This window comes from Triturus cristatus, chromosome 7, assembly GCF_964204655.1.
Source record: "Triturus cristatus chromosome 7, aTriCri1.1, whole genome shotgun sequence".
NCBI lineage: Eukaryota > Metazoa > Chordata > Amphibia > Caudata > Salamandridae > Triturus > Triturus cristatus.
Window position 1 is genome coordinate 1,857,133,924 of NC_140590.1, and position 18,675 is coordinate 1,857,152,598.

Below are 18,675 nucleotides of genomic sequence, written 5' to 3' on the forward strand. Positions count from 1 at the left end.
TTAACTGGTCAAAATCTGTCATATTTCCACTCACCGACAATACTAAGGCGGTTACCTCGGAGTACCTGTTGCAATGGGAAAATGACGCTGTGAAATACCTAGGAATTTGGATCAGCAGGAATTTACAAGACTTATGGAATTTAAATTATGGCAAAGCCATTGCCTGGCTGGAGGACAAGGTGAACCTGTGGGCTAAACTTCCACTTTCACTGGCAGTGAAAATCGCATTGACTAAAATTATTGTCCTCCCTAAATTTTTGTATTTATTCGTTAATCTCCCACTTATACTTACTCAATCCTTTTTTAAGACACTGCGTTCTCTGCTAATATCCTTGGTATGGGCTGGAGGCCAAGCCAGAGTGTCCTGGGAGCTTTTATCCTTACCCACGAGGCAGGGAGGGCTGGGGGCCCCGGATATGCAATTATATGCGCTCTGTGCACAGGCGCAGTTCTTGCAGTACTGGGTCCACCAGACGCCATTTCAGCCTCATGTGGCAGTTGAGAAGGATGCGGTGGCGCCTGTTCCACTTACGGTGGCAGTGTACCAAAAATGTAAGCGTCCCATTGACTGCATAGATACCACTGAGACCCTCAGATGGGCCTGGGATGGACTACGTAGAAGAGCAGATGCACAGATTTTATACGCACCCTCAATCCCCCTGGCGCAGAATCCCATGCTTCCCAATGTCAGGGATGAAATCACTGCCAAGTGGCGCAGGCTCTGTCGCTTCATACCTTTGCTGATCTCTACCCAGGCGGAGTATTCAGGGATACCCCCAGAGCTGTAGATGGTCAGAAGTTATCTTTCGGAGTGACGTTTTTATATCATAAATTACATGCAGCCTGTCGGGAGTTACATGCTGATTTCCCATCCCAGCCTGTCCCACTGACTGCCCTAGAAAACTTGCTGGTCACGCCATCGCCGCGCAAGCTTATTACCCGGCTGTATACTTGTATGCAGAAAGATGCACCTGTGACTGTTTCTAATGCTCGCCTTAAGTGGAATACTAACTTAGTTCCCCCTTTGTCTGATGACCAATGGACATACTTTTGTGCCCAGATGACGAAGTTATCGCCTAACTATAAACTCCGGCTAATTCACTTCAAATGTATTCATCGTTATTATAGAACGCCGATTAGTCTATTTAAAATGGGACTTAGGGATGACAACTGTTGCTGTCGCCCTCAAGGCCTCCTTCCTCTATATGGCGTGGGCTTGTCCGGCTGTCACTGAATATTGGTCTCAAATTTTTGAATCCATAAATCAAATTTTAGGGCTGACACTGTCCCCGAAAATCTTTGCTCGGACTGTTGGGATATGTTAGAGACACACATGTGAGAAAATGCAAATTGCATGCGCTGCTATTGCTATTTGTCAAACGACAGATAGCGTTATGCTGGGGAAGGAAGAGAAAACCTACGGTCGGAGACTGGGTTCAGGGGTCACATACGGACAGACCCAGCTTGCTATATTTTGGGAACTAATGCCACCTACCTCCAGACCCAGAGATATATGGGAACCGTTTATTGACTGGGCTCGGGCTAGATCTGCTGCCTCTGTGGCTGGCTCGGTAGCTGGAGTCACTGTCGGCCCTGGTTGATTTATTGTGTACATGCACCGGGACGTAGCCCTTCAAGGGGTGATGGAAAAGGGCGACCTGTGGACATTGCGGTAATCTATTGTATATTACTGTCAAATTCTGTATAGTCTCACTTGATCCTCTATTTGATGGCGGAGGCCATCTGCGTCTACAGTACGGTGCATCGCTGAGCCCACTGTGTCTTATTTTGATGTCCAAGATTTAGGAGACAATGTTCTGCTATGTGATCAGATTGCGAGAGTGGCCATTTACACACCACTGTTTTGTTTTTTTCTTTTTGCCAATGATTTTGTTTTGTATTGTATGAATATTGAAAATAAATAAACAAAAATTAAGAAAAGAAAATAAAAGCCCAGTATCAGGACAGAATATTTATTGATATGAAAACTGACAGTATAATAGATGGCAGTCTTGGATGGAATCCCTTCTTCCCTAGTCCTGGTTAATGTTGACATTTTCCAAGCATCAGCAGTTTTCCTAGATAGCACACGTTCGATAGCACGCGTGCATATCAGCTCACTGCTCATATTTTTCAAGCATCCCACCTACCTGCAGGCAAAAGCCAAGTTACATCTCTGTTATGCTGCTGTTCTCCAGGGAGTCAGATGGCAAGCGAGAAAGCACAAACGTAACAAAGAATTTATGTGGTAAATGCTCCTCCTGGAAAGTCTGAAACTCATCTCGACCCCGAAAATCTCTCAAAGAAGCTTCATTCCAGGCACACCAACAATTTTTCAGACCTACAAATTGTTATCTATGAATTTTGGAATATGTTGAACGGATAAGAAACTTTTCATCAGAGACCTTTAGATGGTTGGTCTGGTGAGTTATAGCCACATCATAAGAAACAAAAAACATGTTTTAAAGTTGTTATATTGATTCAGGATGGCTGTATGTGGGGAAGGCAGACTTCTAGGCTCTGTTTTCCAGAATAACATATACAAAAACATTATTCGAGTCACTTTCAATAACTTTGTTCAACATCAGAAAATGGAGGTTGGTGGTACCTGCATTAAGGTTTTCAGGCCTAGCATCCTTCACACGCATAACTAATTGTTTAAAGCTGAATAACACCGAGGCGCTACCTTGAAGTCTGGTTTTTCCATTTATGCAACAACCTGTGGTTAAAATCCAAGAACTGCATTCATGTATCTTCTCCTTTTTGTGACTGACAAGGAAAAGAGATGGGGCGATATTGTGCTGACTAATGAGCAATAATCTTCATTCTTTTTATCCACATCAGGGTACCTGAGACCCTCCCTACTATGAAATGGTCGAATTCACTGACCCAGCGATGTCCCGGGAATTTGGACCAGGATAAGGAACACGGCAGGTGTGCTGGTCTTCTCCCCATCTCTTCGCCCTACCAGTTGACCCGCTGGCAGAATGGGTGAGGAAAAATGCTCTGGTGCAAGTCCTCCGCTGGGACCCCGGCAGGGGGGGATAGAATCTCATTATATGCGGGTGACATGCTATTGTACTTGTAAGAAGCAGAGAATTTGATTCCACAAATCCTTGATATACTCAATACATTCACAAAGTATGCCGGAGTGCATATTAACTGGCACAAGTCGTTTGCATACCCCCCCGCAGGGTGAAGACCCCCACGCAATTGGAGTTGCCCCCTGAAATGGTCGTCGCAGGGGGCTCAAACACTTGGGAATGTACATAATGACAGAGCCCAAGGGATTCCAGTGTCATAACTTGGGGCGTGTACTTGACGAATACAAAGCAGATGTGGGGCAGTGGAGGACACTCCCACTATCCTTTCTGAGGAGGGCAGAGGGCTGCCCAAGTTCCTATCTAGGCTGCAGAATACATTACTTGCGGTCTCCGAATCCTTTTTCACAAAAGTGAATGCAGTCCCCTGTTCTTTACTGTGGGATGGGGGGGGGGGGGGGGGCGAGAACTGTGCTGGTAACACTTACTAGGGAGCAACAAGAGGTGGGCATCGTGCTGCCTTACTTGAGACTACTCCTGGGCGACACAGCCACAGGTGATAAGTGATTGGACATTTGCGGACCAGTCTGAGCTGTCCCTGCTGGCGAAAGGAGAGTGGTGCCCGAAAGAGGCTACATAAGAGAGCTGTATAGAGCAGGGCGGACTAGGGTGACGCATAGCCCTGCAAACTTGGTTATGAAAATATGGAAGAAAGATATGCATAAAACAGAGTGCCATGGGACTCTGACTACCGAAAATCCCCTATATGGTGCTGACTTCCTTGCAGAGCTTAAAAACCTAGATGGGTTTCGTTCGGGAACATGGCGGCCTCGAATCCAGGAAATCCTCTTGCCCTCTACAGCAGTGCTTTCGGAGGCATACAACAGCTCCCAGCTCCAGGGGAGCAGTAGGTGGACCGACTGGGAGGCGGCAGAAGAAGACCCGTGGGCCCAGCGCCCTATGCATATGGATAGGAGCGGTCAATCTATTGGCAAGGCTGATGGTAAAACCTTGAGGTGCACATTGCATACCAGGACTACAGCAGCAGCGAAAGTAAGTTCTGGTTTTGAATTCCCTCCCCCTTCATATGTTTCTGCAACTGCAAAGGATGCAGTGAAGGGGCGGCAATGCCTGCCTGAAAGGGCAGTAGATGTTGAGTCCATTGCTCCTAAAATTGGGAAGCCCACAAGGCTGCCTGGTAAGAGCCCTGGTGGTAGGAGCAGAAAGGTTCCGGTCCCCCGGATTAAGGTAACCCCTTCTTTTAAATCTTTCTTTTTTTTTTTTTTAAAGTTCTGACTCTGCCAACCTTACAAATTGCGAAGGGAGGTTCGGAAGAGGAGGCGAGCCTGCCGGATTTGAGCATGGAGAATGTTCCTACTGCTACTGTTGCTGGCATAAATCACCACCCCTGAAGCAGGAAGTGGGTCGGCTGAAGGCCAGTGCAGTGTAGCCCAGATCCCCACAAGCAACAGGTTCGAGGCTTGCAGTAGAAGAGACAGGATTGATAGAAGAGCACTGTCAGCAGGTGACGAAAACAGAGGGAGTAGCTAGAACGCAACCTGAGGATTTGTTGGCTGCCATTCTCCAAGGCATAAAAGAAGAGGTGAAAAGTAGATTCAAAGTATTGGAGGCCAACCAAGCGGACATTCAAGCCTCCTGTTCTACCCTAGCACAGAAGCTTTATGAGGTGGCTGCACATACTGGAGCATTACAGGAGGAGGTAGTTTTGATTACACAGGATGTCGGAAAAAACACCTCTGTGATAAGCTTGTTGACTAAGCAGAATCAAGGATTAAGGGAGGATCTCGAGAGGATTGATAATCATCCCCGGAGGAATAATCTTAGGCTCTTGGACGTTTCGGAGTCCAAGGGGGGTGCTGATATCAAGTCTTTTGTAATTTCTTTGTTGCGGACACAGTCCTGAAAGACAGGCCAGATATTAATCCTGACCAGGAGATACAGCGTGTACATAGAGACCCTTTTAAAAGGAACCTTCAAAGGCAGAAACCAAGGAAGGGCCTGATGAATTTTCTCTCTTATGTAGTGAAGGAGGCAATACGGAGTATACCTTTAAGGAACGGTCCTTTTTCGGTTGGAGGGTTCTCTTTTACTATTAGGTCAGATGTATGCAAGGCAACAGCTCAGAGGCAGCGGGAGAAGGCAACAGATCAGAGGCAGCGGGAGCAAGGCAACAGATCAGAGGCGGCGGGAGCAAGGCAACAGATCAGAGGCAGCGGGAGAAGGCAACAGATCAGAGGCAGCGCGAGCAAGGCAACAGCTCAGAGGCAGCGCGAGCAAGGCAACAGATCAGAGGCGGCGGGAGCAAGGCAACAGATCAGAGGCAGCGGGAGCAAGGCAACAGATCAGAGGCAGCGCGAGCAAGGCAACAGATCAGAGGCAGCGGGAGCAAGGCAACAGATCAGAGGCAGCGGGAGCAAGGCAACAGATCAGAGGCAGCGCGAGCAAGGCAACAGCTCAGAGGCAGCGGGAGCAAGGCAACAGATCAGAGGCAGCGGGAGCAAGGCAACAGATCAGAGGCAGCGGGAGCAAGGCAACAGATCAGAGGCAGCGGGAGCAAGGCAACAGATCAGAGGCAGCGGGAGCAAGGCAACAGATCAGAGGCAGCGGGAGCAAGGCAACAGATCAGAGGCGGCAGGAGCAAGGCAACAGCTCAGAGGCGGCGGGAGCAAGGCAACAGATCAGAGGTGGCAGGAGCAAGGCAACAGATCAGAGGTGGCAGGAGCAAGGCATCAGAGGCAATGGGAGCAAGGCAACAGATCAGAGGCGGTGGGAGCAAGGCAACAGATCAGAGGCGGCGGGAGCAAGGCAACAGATCAGAGGCAGTGGAAGCAAGGCAACAGATCAGAGGCGGTGAGAGCAAGGTAACAGATCAGAGCCGGTGAGAGCAAGGCAACAGATCAGAGGCGGTGAGAGCAAGTCAACAGATCGGAGGCGGTGGGAGCAAGTCAACAGATCAGAGGCGGTGAGAGCAAGGTAACAGATCAGAGCCGGTGAGAGCAAGGCAACAGATCAGAGGCGGTGAGAGCAAGTCAACAGATTGGAGGCGGTGGGAGCAAGGCAACAGATCGGAGACAGCGGGAGCAAGGCAACAGATCAGAGACAGCGGGAGCAAGGCAACAGATCAGAGACAGCGGGAGCAAGGCAACAGATCAGAGGGGGCGGGAGCAAGGCAACAGATCAGAGACAGCGGGAGCAAGGCAACAGATCAGAGACAGCGGGAGCAAGGCAACAGATCAGAGGCAGCGGGAGCAAGGCAACAGATCAGAGACAGCGGGAGCAAGGCAACAGATCAGAGGGGGTGGGAGCTGGGCAGGAGAACAGAGGAGCTGCTTAAACTGGGGGCAAAGGTACAACTAAAGTTCCCGGCTATGATCCGTATCATGTGGAACAACCAGATCCATAAGTACCGAGCAGTGGAAGATGTACATGCACTGATTGATACCATTAAAAAGGGGGCTGTATCTTGAGTCTTGGTTAGATCATGAACGCTGGGTTGGGGGAAATACTGTGGTTAAGCATATCCTGAGTGTAACTAAGACTTTCCTGGGAAAGCTCTTTATGCATTCTTATGCCAGCTAGTCTTGGGAGGGTTCCCCAGGGTGGGACGAAGAAATGGATCTGGGCATGAGTTTGGGATTGGGCACATGGTGGGGAGCAGTGGGAAAAAATAGAAAAAACCATGTCCTCAATACCATCATGTCGGCATGCCTCAAATAATGCATTGGAAGAAGGGCTTTGATAAAGATGATGGGTAGTAGTCCGGAGTTATCTTTTTTAACATGGAATATCAATGGTCTCAGAACCCGGGGCAGACCGAGACTGGTGATGCATTATTTTGAAGAAAGCCTTCCCCACATTATTATTTTGCAAGAAACTCATTTGACTGCTAGCGAGAGTAGAGCTCTTGTCTATAAATTTAGATGAGTGGAGAGCTATGTTGCTTTGGATCAGGCAGAGTATTGTAAGGGGGTGGCGATCCTGGTAAGGTGAGCCCGATGTAATATCCTCAAAAACTGATCGCTTAGGCAGGTGGGTCTTGGCAACTATGGGGTGTGCTGGCTCAGAGTTTGTGTGTGTTGGAATTCGTATGATCCTTATTATAGTGCGAATTTTAAGTTCAATCTAGCTGAGGTAATTGCTCCGTTGGAAATTGGGGGTGATTTTAATACTCTTTGGGACCCCATTTTAGACCGGTCCAGAGGAATTGTGCTCGTGCCCCCAGGACGAGACAGGCTCTTTGAAGTATGCTCCAAGATGTTTGTCTGGTTTATGCATGGGGATATTTAAAGGGTGAGGAGCTACACTTTTCATTGTAAAAAATATGGGCATTATCCTAAGTTGGATTATTTCTTTGTAGAGATTTGGCAGGCAAAATAAAAGAGGTTGACCAGTTTCCTGGGCATATCTCGGATCATGCAGCAGTCTTCACATCCCTTATGTCTTTTGGAGAAAAACAAAATTCAAGGTGGACGTGAAAAAGAGATATCCTCCTTGACTATGGGGTGGTTTCTACTTTCTACTGAAAAAAAATAGTGCCTTTTTTTTCTTGTTAATGCTGGATTGGCTTCACTTGAGGTAATATGGGATGCTTTTAAAGCCTACATCCAAGGGGTTTTGCGAAGCCAGGCACATTTTAAAAACGAGGAGCAAAAAGTGGGGACCTTGGAGGCCGGAACACAGGGGCAAAGCAAGTGGCCCGATAGTGATAGGGAAAAGCTCTTAAAACAATTGGAGGAGGCCCGGTTAAACTATAAAATCAAGTAGGAGATGGAGTATAGAGAGCGGGTGCGTTGTTGGCATGGAAGGCAAGGGTTAAGAGGTCCAGGAATTACATCAGGGAACTGGTTGTCAATCCACAGAGAGATGACTCAAATAAGGTTGAGGATATGCATATACTTTTGGTCTCCTTATTTTCTGAACTGTATTCAGAAGTGGTATTTCTGGATCCGGAAAAGGCTCAGAGATTGGTTGACTGGTATTGAGCTCCCGGAGCTTACAGTGGAGAATAAAGAAAGCTAGGAAGCACCAATTACTAAGGGGGAAATCAAAGAGCATCTGTCACATATTAAGAACGGGAAGGCTGCCGGTCCTGATGCCATCCCATCAGAGCTCTATAAGCTATAGGCTGATGACAGTGCAGGAGCTACTACCCTAGGAAGTTTTAAGAGCCAAGACTGGGGATTCCCTATCATGGTTCAAGTATGTGCAGCTGTCTTCTTGACTTGCAAGTGCTGCTCAGGAGGGGAGACAGGGAATTTGAGTCCCCACTCCAGGGTGTGAGATCCGAAAGTAAAGAGGTTGTTACTTGGTATAGGAAGTTTCTGGAGGCTGAGGACATGAAGATAATGCCACCTTATTAGGTGTGGGAAGGTACCTTTCAGGGTGTGGAACTACAATCAATATGGCAAAATTCCCTGAAAATATTGTATTGAATGGTACAGCCAGCAAATCTAAAACCAAATCCTTTTTTTACTATCAATAGACTATACTGGACCCCCCAAATATCGCACGTTTGTATGGCAGCCAACCCCCATGTGTAGAAGATGTGTTTTTTGAAGGGCTAATGATGAACATGTCTTTTTCACTTGTCCTGGGCTCAAGGTGTTTTGGGAGGACATTGAGAACATTCTAAAGGATATCATGGGGGTTACTATAATGCTAAACCCAGTATTAGTTCTAACGGGGTGGACATGGCCTCGAGAAGCCTTCTGAGCAGAGAACAGAGGCCTCTTGTTCTATCTGGTGCTTCTAGCCAGCAGGGTTTGTAGACCCTGGACTGATCCATCTGCTCCATGTGCACAAACTGGCTCAAAGCGGAAAATTGGATTTGTCGTCTGGATACAGAGGGCAAGCCTGGAAGAGCGAACAAGGTATGGGCCGATTTCACTAGGTGGAGTGGAATTTTGTGAGTAGAATCGATAGAACGAGAGGTCCTATGATTACACCGAGGCACCGCTCTAGGTAACGGGCCGGTCGGCTGGGTCAGTGCGGTTGGGCCCAACGTGAATGCAGCAGACCTTGTGGCGGATAGCAATTGTAACAAGCATTTACAATGCAATGGTCTCGGCATTGTTAAAGTTAGAGCTATTGGCATTGCTCATGACATTATTTTTGTTTATGTTTTTGTTTTTAAAACATTTAAAGAAATGGCATTGTTATTTACAATGTCAATAGCTTAATCTCTCTCAAAAGCGAGACCTATTGCTTTTGCACCCACACACAGAGCCACCCACAGAGAGCCACCCACAGAGAGCTATTCACATAGAGCAACCCACACACAAATAGAGCCACCCACACAGAGCCACCTACACACACACACAGTTACCCACACACAGACAGAGTTGTCTTATAGCAGCTCCCTGGGGTGTGCCTCTACTAATCATCTTTTTGGTCCAATCTCGCACCCGACGCCCCATGTTCCACAGAACATTGTAAACAAAATAGGCCCAATTTTAAGATGGCCGACGCTGATTACTACCTACATGGCTACTCTCCCGCATGACTGCTAGTTTCAAGATGGCAGCCCCAAAACTTCCCCGTCCACAACTCCCGGCAGCCCTCACGCTCTTCTCTTCCCCTCCCGTCCTTCTATGAGTCCGTTGCCAAGATGGCGGCAAAGCAGAGTCGGTGGGAAGATTCCAGAAGGTTCTGTGGCCCGGAGGAAACCGAGAGCTCACCTGAAGACTCCGAATCTCGCCAGACTTCGAAAAAAGAAAATAACCCCAGTGACGACCAGAGCGTGGGAGCAGCACAGAGCATAGCAATGGTGGGGAGCAGAGCTCCGATGACGATGAGAGCCAAGACCGAGGGGTCCACCCAGACGAGGAGCAACGTGGTGCCTCTAAAGCCACCGATGAGGGACGCGGGGTGCCCAAGGCATCAGAAGAAGGGCCCGCGGGGGGACCTGGGGTGAACATCTTTGCCAATGACGGAAGCTTCCTGGAGCTCTTCAAGCGAAAGATGGAGGCGGCGCAGAACTCTCAGGCCCCGGCTGCAACCTCTGCCCCCACAGAGGAGCAGGAGAAGAAGAGGCCCACCGCATTCAGCTTTGTAAGGAATCCCTGGGCAGGGGCGAATTGAAAAGGGGGCTGAGGGGATAGTGGTGGCGGAGGGTGGGACCTGAGTGGAATGGTGGTGAGGACTGAGATGTAGTTGGAAGGTGCACGTAAATTAGTCAAAGGCACATGAAAATTGACTGGAAATAAGGGATTGGTAATGGGCTGTAGATTATGGACACGATAGACCAATTCAAGGGACGCGGTTAATCGGTTGAGTGGAGACTAGCGTAGAACAGTTATGACACGGAGGAGTAATGTTTAAACTATGCGCAAGTATTCATGTGTTTGGGGATAATCTTCATCGTATCTCTGGTGTCAACTGCTTTATATCGTCTTCGTTAAGGACAGGCCCGTGACAAATACTGAAGAACCATAGTCTGTTAAAGCATTTAATACCAACCTGTGGCATTTCAAAAACAGATAAAGTATTAGATAAAATCTCTTGAAGCACCAGTAACGGACAAACATCGCAGCAAGAGACAAGAACAAGCGCAGCCTTCGGTAGCCGAGACCTAATAAACACGAGAACATCCCTGTAAAAAAAAAATTTTTTTTTTTTAAAAACACCCCCACCAGTGTAAAAGGGACCGGGCTTAAAAAAGAGAAAGAGGCGAAAAAACACACCCCCGAATCTGAAAAAGACGGGGCTTGAATTGACAGACAAAGCTCTTCTCCAATGGCTGACCAGCATTTAAGAGGCCAGCCAATGGAGAAGAGGGGCGGGTTCAAGCCCCACTACTGAAAAACATTAAATCTCGCAAGCGAGACTGCGCAAGCGCAGCCTTCGCTAGCCAAGACCTAAAAACGACCCGAGACTTGCAGACACTAAGGTGATATGAGGGCAATATAAAAAAGCTAGACAGGATTAAGCAGTGGGATCCAATCCGGATCAGTAGATTACATGCCACCGGGACGACTCAGGGGATAGTCTTATTCCAGAACCTACAGAAACAGTACAAACACACAGACTCCCTCAGAAATATGACATAATCTGGGGACCATGCAGAGACTTTAGAGATGACTGACCTTCAAGTGAAGGTCGACGAAGGTCTAGGTGAGCCAGGTGACCGAACTCTGGCACCCCTACAAGCTCGATCACTGTGGTTCAAGGCAGGACCATAGATGTTTTATTGTGCCAGCTCAATTTCAACGCCTGTAAGTGTACGCCTATGAATGTTAAGTGGAAATGTGAGCCCTCTTGGGTTGTCTTGGGGAGGAGGAGGCTAAGGGGGGGTTTTGGTTGAATGTTGTTACCATGAACATAAGTTGCAGACGGGATTCTTTGTAAAAACTTACAAATTAAAAACTTAACACCTCACATACCTTCTTCCTTCTTAGTGCTCCTACGACCAGTCCTTCCCCTTTTTCTAGAGCCTTGAGGATTCTTCAAGCGTATGGATTCTTCACTATTTTCCCCGAAAGCCGCACCAGGATCAGCCACTGTTTTATCTGCATTTTGAAGGTAAGATTCCAAAATTTACCCGGTCATCATGCCTTTGGTGTGTGTCCCACTAACAAGCCAAATAATTCTCAAATAAGTGCATGCTTGTGAAACAACAGAATATCTAGTAATATCCCTCTTTTTTCAAATTACTATCACTTCTTCTCTTCACTTTCTCGTAATCCATGTGCACCTAACTTGGTTCTAACCTCCATTTTGCTCTCACTTTCCTGGCTGTAAGCATAAACCCAATTTTCATCCCTTTGGTCCAACCAAAAACAAAAAAAACTCTAGAGTCTTCTATACCAAAGAAGAAGTGCCAAATTTTCTAAAGGAGATAACAGGCATAGAGGCACGGCGGGGTGAGGGCCTAAGAGCGGGAATACGGTTATGAAGAAGGACTCACACTTAAAAAAAGAGAAAGTGATAAAAGGAGGTGGATAAAAAGCTATTTTAAGAAAGCAATTTAAAAAAGTGTATCCAGTGAGGTGCTTTTAGCACACCCATCAATTTCCATTGGTTGTTTTCTGTGGCATTCTGAAATGCTTACTTTTTATTGGTCTATTACTGTCCCTCCTTTGTGTGGCTCATTGCCTCCCATTGCGACTTCACTAATGGCTCCTTTGGCCTGGCGGGCGGGCGGGGCGTGTGCAGGGGCTGGGCTTCGCTCTTTGGCACTCGTGTTTCTTTTGTTTTTGGTGCTTCACCTGTTATCACTCCCTGCCATTCCCCCTCTGCGTTCACGGTTCCACTGGTCATCCCGGTGGCACAGCTCCAAGCTGCTCCTGCTCGTGTCTCCGGCGCTGCTCCCAACTGGCAAGCGTTCCTCGTGAGGACGATTGGTGATTTACCATCAAAGTCATGTTTTACTTTAATTTGCCCGATTAACCTTTCAATTTATTTGGATAACTCCACTGGGGATGCAGTTGCAAGTGATAATTACTGAGTAAGAATTCTGCAATGTGTTGTGGGTTACAATTTTTAGGCAGTAAGAGTGTATTGAATGCCTGAGATGGAGGCTGTGTGTGAAACTGAAATACTGTTTACATGATAGCCTTAGGTTTGTGTGTCTTCAACTGATGCAGGTAGGATATAAATTGTTAGCGATCTGCATTAAAGGTACACAGGGTCCCTCTGTGGTGAGCGTGTAAAGGCGGGGTTTAAACAATACCACCCAGTCGAAGCGAATAAACTTCTTACTCACTTGGGGAAGCTTTACACCTGGGTCTTCTCTCAGAGCATGGGTCATCACTAGGGTACAACTCTTCTTTTACTTTAGTTCTCAGAGAGCAGACCGCGGTGACAATAAGAGGCCCTGTTCGAACAAGAGAAGCACAGATCAGTTCATGCACATGCCTCAGTAACTACTACCATCAACAGATTTAGAAAAATTAGGGAAAGAACTAAACTCTACAGACTAGCAGCATATTGTGCGAAGTAACATAGAAAGGAGGAATGTTAACATGGGGCAAAACAAAATGAAATCTATTAAAAAGGTTTATAGAGAAGATGGTACTAAACAGACCACACTGAAGTCGTAGTAATGTTACTCCAAAAGCATTTATACAACGACAAATACAAATATATTACTCAATTTAGTTTATGCCTTTGTATTACACATTGTGGTAGTGATAAAAGATATATTTTTCCCTACTGTTATATCAAAGGGGATGAATGAAAACAGAACCAGTCATAATACAAAATAAATTGCAGTAAGTCAGGAGTCAACAAAGAACGTGTAAGCCAGTAGGCCTCGCCTCTGGGGACCCAGAGGACGGGGTTCATTCGATCCAATTTGGACTATATTTACAGAACTTATGACAATCATAGAATGTAACTGATTTTTTTAGGTTACTTAAGTTTAATATTTCCAAACCAGAAATAAAAAACAAGGAACCAATCCTACCTGAAGAATGGGGACAGGTTTTGAAAAACTCTTTTAAAACTGCAGAATGAGTAGTAACTATAGAAAATGAATTTACTTTTGGTTGAAGGGATGAATGTTGAAGAGCCTACAAGTAGTATCAAGAAGGTCATACATGAGAAGGATTCCATAGACCAGGGTAAAAAAGGCCTTATCGCACTAATGTTCCTGAGGGATGATCCACATGTCTGCATAAGATATGACATTTTTGTGAAATAGCACCAAAAAGAAAGTTTTAACTAATTGCTGTTATAGCGTGAGGGTGCTTGCCAGAAAGGAATTCTATGTCAGGACTGGAGGCAAGGATTATGCCTTCTTTCTTCACTTTATTCAAATAACAGCGATAAGAAGAACAAAGACTATGTTTCCCATGAACCAAAGGGAAATGTAGTAAAAAAGTATAACACATGGTAACATCCAATCCTGAACAGAGAACCAGTGTCCAATCAGGAGCCTTCTAGATCAACATAGTCCTTTGCTAGTGTCCTCTCTTCCCCTTTCTTTGCTGCTACGCAGCCAGATAAGTGCTCTTCAGTTCTTACTGCTTAACGCTTTGTTTGCTGTTTGATTTTTGCTGTCTGATTTTGATTCCCTCTCATGCTCGCTAGCGCTGGTTTATGAATTGCTTAGTGGGTTGCTTAACCGCGAGCGCGATGTGTTGTTGACAGAAAGAAATGTATTTTAGCTGATTGATCTTGACCGCGTGTTGACAAGTTATATATTTTGCCTTGCTTGATCTGCTCCGCGATTGCAGCGCGTGGGCTGCGCTTGAGATTATTCTGCGCACCGCGGGAACGGGGTTTTCTCATTCCTACGCGGCGCCTCGCTGGCTATTGCTCTGTGGACCTCCCGCTGCTAGGAGGCGCAGGAGGTCGTGCCGTTGAGCCGCTGGTCTGAGGTGAACGCCCGGGTACGGGTCAGAACGCAGCAACGGCACTTCCACTCTTTACCGCCTAATTAGTTACGCTCAGTTTCCTGCACGATTTCCTTAAGATCCAGAGTCAGTATCTCCAGCTGAATGCCTCGCTTAGGGGTCTTGTATTGGCCGTTAAGGGCCTTGTAGGGGACACATCCCGGACCTGTTCAACCGGAAAGGGTGATTTGATGACCTACATTTTATATTTAAATTATTAAGCCAGCACTTCTGTACTCTGAGGCTAGAACCCCGAAGAGCATAGCGGGAATACTACGACGATTTCCAGGAGGAAGAAGACCACCTTGCTGACACTCCTTGGGGGGATGCCTTTTATGAGGCGGTGGATTCTTCAATCTACCAGGCCGTGGATCCGGCTATCTCTCCTTTAGACGACAGACTTTCCCGCCACATAGATCAGGCGTTTGAGCGACTCCAACAGCGGATTGCTGCCCCCCCCTCCGCCTTCAGGCTCTTTTATACTAGATACCCTGGGCTCCCCACCACCTAAACACCCCCGTGAACGAGGGGTTGATTTGGACACGTTTGAGCGTTTGAGGCAGGCTTTTGTAGATAGCCAGGCATCACGCCCTACTGGACTCCCTTCCCCCTCTGTCCCACCCGCCCTTACGTCTACTGACCAGGGCGCGGCTGAGGAACCTGCCTCCAATCCCGGTCCATTGAGACCCAGACTTCCATCCCGTCCAAGCTTCCCGGGTGGCCTCTGACATGCTAGACCCTAACAACATGATCCACCCCCGTTCCTCAGAGTGGAGCCCGGCTGAGAAAGTCGCTACATATGTGGCGGAGCAAATCCACCACCCTCTGGAAAAAGAGGCCTGCAACTGCTTACAGGCGGAGTGCCCCCGTCCTTCCCTGGAGGGGAAAGAAGCCCTTACCTGAAGTAGAACCAGAAAAGAAAAGGTGCAACAGTGTTTCTTGCTCCTAGTAACCAATAGACACTGAGCCATATTTATAACTGAAAAATGCAGTCCTCCCTTTTTAGGTCTCGCCTAGCTATTGCGATAGCAATCGCTATGAGAGACTCTAGTAAGGGGCTCCCAAAAGCGGATTGCATGGCGAGCACGCGCACAATCACGTGCATCGTGCCGCCATGCAATCCGTTTGGCATCGTACTTCAAAGGGTCCGCTCCCCCGCTTGGAATGCGCTCCCCCGCCAAGCGCGCGCAAACATTTTTCTGGTGTGTGGCAGTCACTATCGACCTTTCGGAGGTGTAAACTCACGACGGTCTGCCAATTTAAGCGCTGGAATGGACCCAGGGGTCTCGGCTACATCCGCATGCCGAGGAGACGTTGGCTCCTGCACGAAGGGGCAGCGAGCATAAATGTGCAGCATTGCTGTGAACACAGGCCAACACCAACCAGTAGCTGCCAAAGGGGCGGCTGCTTGTTCCTGGGGGCAGATAAAAAAAACACAGAGGCACGAGGATATTATACAGTTGAAGAATGTGTGAACACATTGAAGATGCAGCTACGCATTTCTGAAGTGTTTTAGACGCATGGCCTCACGCGTAAGACATGTTTATTAAGCTAATGGCGCATTAATTAGTTCACAGTTCCAAGCTAACAGAACCCGGAAGCCATCCACGCACACCCATGCCTGCAGCCAGGCTGCAGCAAGGCCCTATTTGGTCTCACAGTGGATTCTTTTAAGCTGGTGTCCATTTCGCCTCCATTGCCTTCATGAAATATTGATTTAAATAACAGACCTTCTCCTCTATTCTTGTCACTCCGGCAATTCTTTGAATGCTCTTCGTCTGAGGTCACCCGCGCGCGAGCTCCTCACGGGGCACTGACAGCCAATCTCTTTAGCAGCCTTTCACTCCCACGTGCCTAGGCCATCGTCATATGATGGGTCCTACAGGTCAGCTTTCTGGCAATGATAAATTACCACAACTACGTGGCGCTGTATTACAGACTTGGTTGCATGTCTAGGCCTGTGCTAGTGCAGGATGGAACTGCGTAAAGAATCAGAAAACAAGCATTGGCATAGCCAATAGGTCTCGCTTTTGGGACCTTATAAGTATTTAGTTATGCAGCACAATATCCTTGGTGCAACAACAACTGTTGCGTGGCTAAACACTTATAAGGTCCCAAAGGCGAGACCTATTGGCTATGTTTTACATGGGAGAAATTTAAAGTGAAGAAAAATATTTCTATGAAACATTAAGTCAATGTTTTTCTCCACTTTCAACTAAGCCAATTATGTCTTAATGTTTTATAAAGCAAGACCAAAGGGGATGATGGACGGAGTGTTGAACATTGCAAGCACTCGCCCCCAGTCAACTGATCTGGGTTTAATCCATCACCGTTCTTTAGCCCACTCCGCCACCCCAGTTCAGACATGGCCATATGCAAATCAGTCTGACCCTGTGCCTCATGGGAACAGTCCAGCCCGAACTGCCAAGCCATGTCTTCCCCGGATCGGAAACAAGCATCCTGGGATCGGTTTCTGGCTATTCAGTCGTCATCAGCCAGGCTAGCTTGAATCCAGTGGCAAAGTGAGCAAGGGACCCACGTCTGGGCATACCCTGCCAACTTAGGGCGAACAAAGCAAAACCAAAGGGGATGATGGACGGAATGTTGAACATTGCAAGCACTCACCCCCAGTCAACTGATCTGGGTTTAACCCATCATCATTCTTCAGCTCACTTCGCCACCCCAGTTCAGACATGGCCATATGCAAATCAGTCTGACCCTGTGCCTCATGGGAACAGTCCAGCCCGAACTGCCAAGCCATGTCTTCCCTGGACCGGAAACAATCATCCTGGGACCAGTTTCTGGCTAATCAGCCGTCATCAGCATAATGTTTTATAAAGCAGGTTTCTTCACTTTAAATCCCTCCCATTTCAAACAAGCATTTGCAATGCAATAGGTCTCGCATTTACGCGAGTTTAAGCCATTGGCATTGTAAATGACAATGCCTTCTATTTATGTTTTTAAAACAAAAACAAAAATTAAAGGCATTGTTATTTGTAATGTCAATAGCTCAAACTTGCGTGAAAGCGAGACCTATTGCATTGCAAATGCTTGTTCTGTCTAGCTTTCTATCTGGGGTAGTTTTGATGGTCAATTTCCTTCTGTATGGCTGGTCTTCAGCGCCTTGATGCCTTAAGGTGATTGTTGCGCTTTACAAATTTCAAATCAAATCAAAACAGCAGCATCCTTGCTGCTCAGGCCATTCTCTCCAACTGACATTCGCACCAACCAAGGCACTCCTCAATATTTAGTGACCTCACACACACTGGCTGAGCAGCACAGAACTGAGAACTATGGAGACGATGCATAGCAACAATCCTAAGCCACATCACCCTGCAGTTGAAACTGTACAATATATCCACAGTTGACTCAAGCACAAAGAGCTCTGACGTCGTTCGACGTACAAAGCGCTATATAAACGTACAATTTAATAACATATCAACAGTTTGGTCCACTGCAGGCAGTAGGGAGGCTGGCACTGCAGAGAGCATTGTGTTACTGCTCTGCGTCTCGTGGGCAGGGAGCCTCCCGATGACGCTCCAGTGTAATCTGTTTTGCAACATCCTCGCTGTTCCTGCAGGAGCTGCACGCTCTCCTGTCAGCGACCACAGCGAAGGTGGGGACTAATGCGGAAGGAGGAAGAAACGTGCCGGCACCACCCTCCCCACTGTCAACCATGGGGTAACCTGTGCCCTGAAAAACACACATATCCTTTTAAAGGGCGGGCGTGCGTGCGCACTCTGCATTTAAAGCACAAAACTACATTAATTAAAAAACACAACAGCTGACGGAGAAAAAGCCACAAACATCGGAATAAAAACACAAATCACGCGGCTGTTACGCGCAAATGTAGAGCACCGCCCCGTTGCTAGGCACCACGCGTGGATTTTGCGAAAAACAAACACCTTTTTTTTTCTTTTAGATGCTTCCATTCAAAATATGTTTAAGAAAATAACCTGGAGAGGTGTCAGAATTAGCGTTTTGAAATGGAAAGGGGACACGGGACGCAAAAGGATTACAATTTCCTATTTTAACCCGAGTTGCTGGGTAAGGGAAAGGGAGGGGATTCAGTCAAGTTTCTGTTTAAGCCGCTGGGCACTGGGTGATGTAGCCGTAGCCCCAAAAGGAGAGTCCATGTGTTTGTGAGAACCCCTCCCTCATGGTTACCGCCACCCCCATGCTAACGTTACCAGCTCAGCAGCGAAGACCCGGCATCGCGCATCATCATAAAACAGGAGAGAAGCAGTTTTGCACCAGCCAACCACCTACCTCTTGTC

The 18,675-nt window shown here is 47.3% G+C and overlaps 1 protein-coding gene across 1 annotated transcript in view; it reads right to left on the reverse strand.

Moving 5' to 3' along the window:
• Positions 1–18,675, reverse strand: part of LOC146813472 (uncharacterized) — a 58,860-nt gene that overhangs the window by 25,902 nt on the left and 14,283 nt on the right. Inside the window, exons 3-4 of the mRNA XM_085620283.1 lie at positions 12,766–12,876; positions 11,444–11,569 (exon numbers count right to left, since the gene is read on the reverse strand). Coding sequence (XP_085476409.1) covers positions 11,444–11,569; positions 12,766–12,876 — 237 coding nt within the window. The remainder of the gene's footprint in view (positions 1–11,443; positions 11,570–12,765; positions 12,877–18,675) is intronic.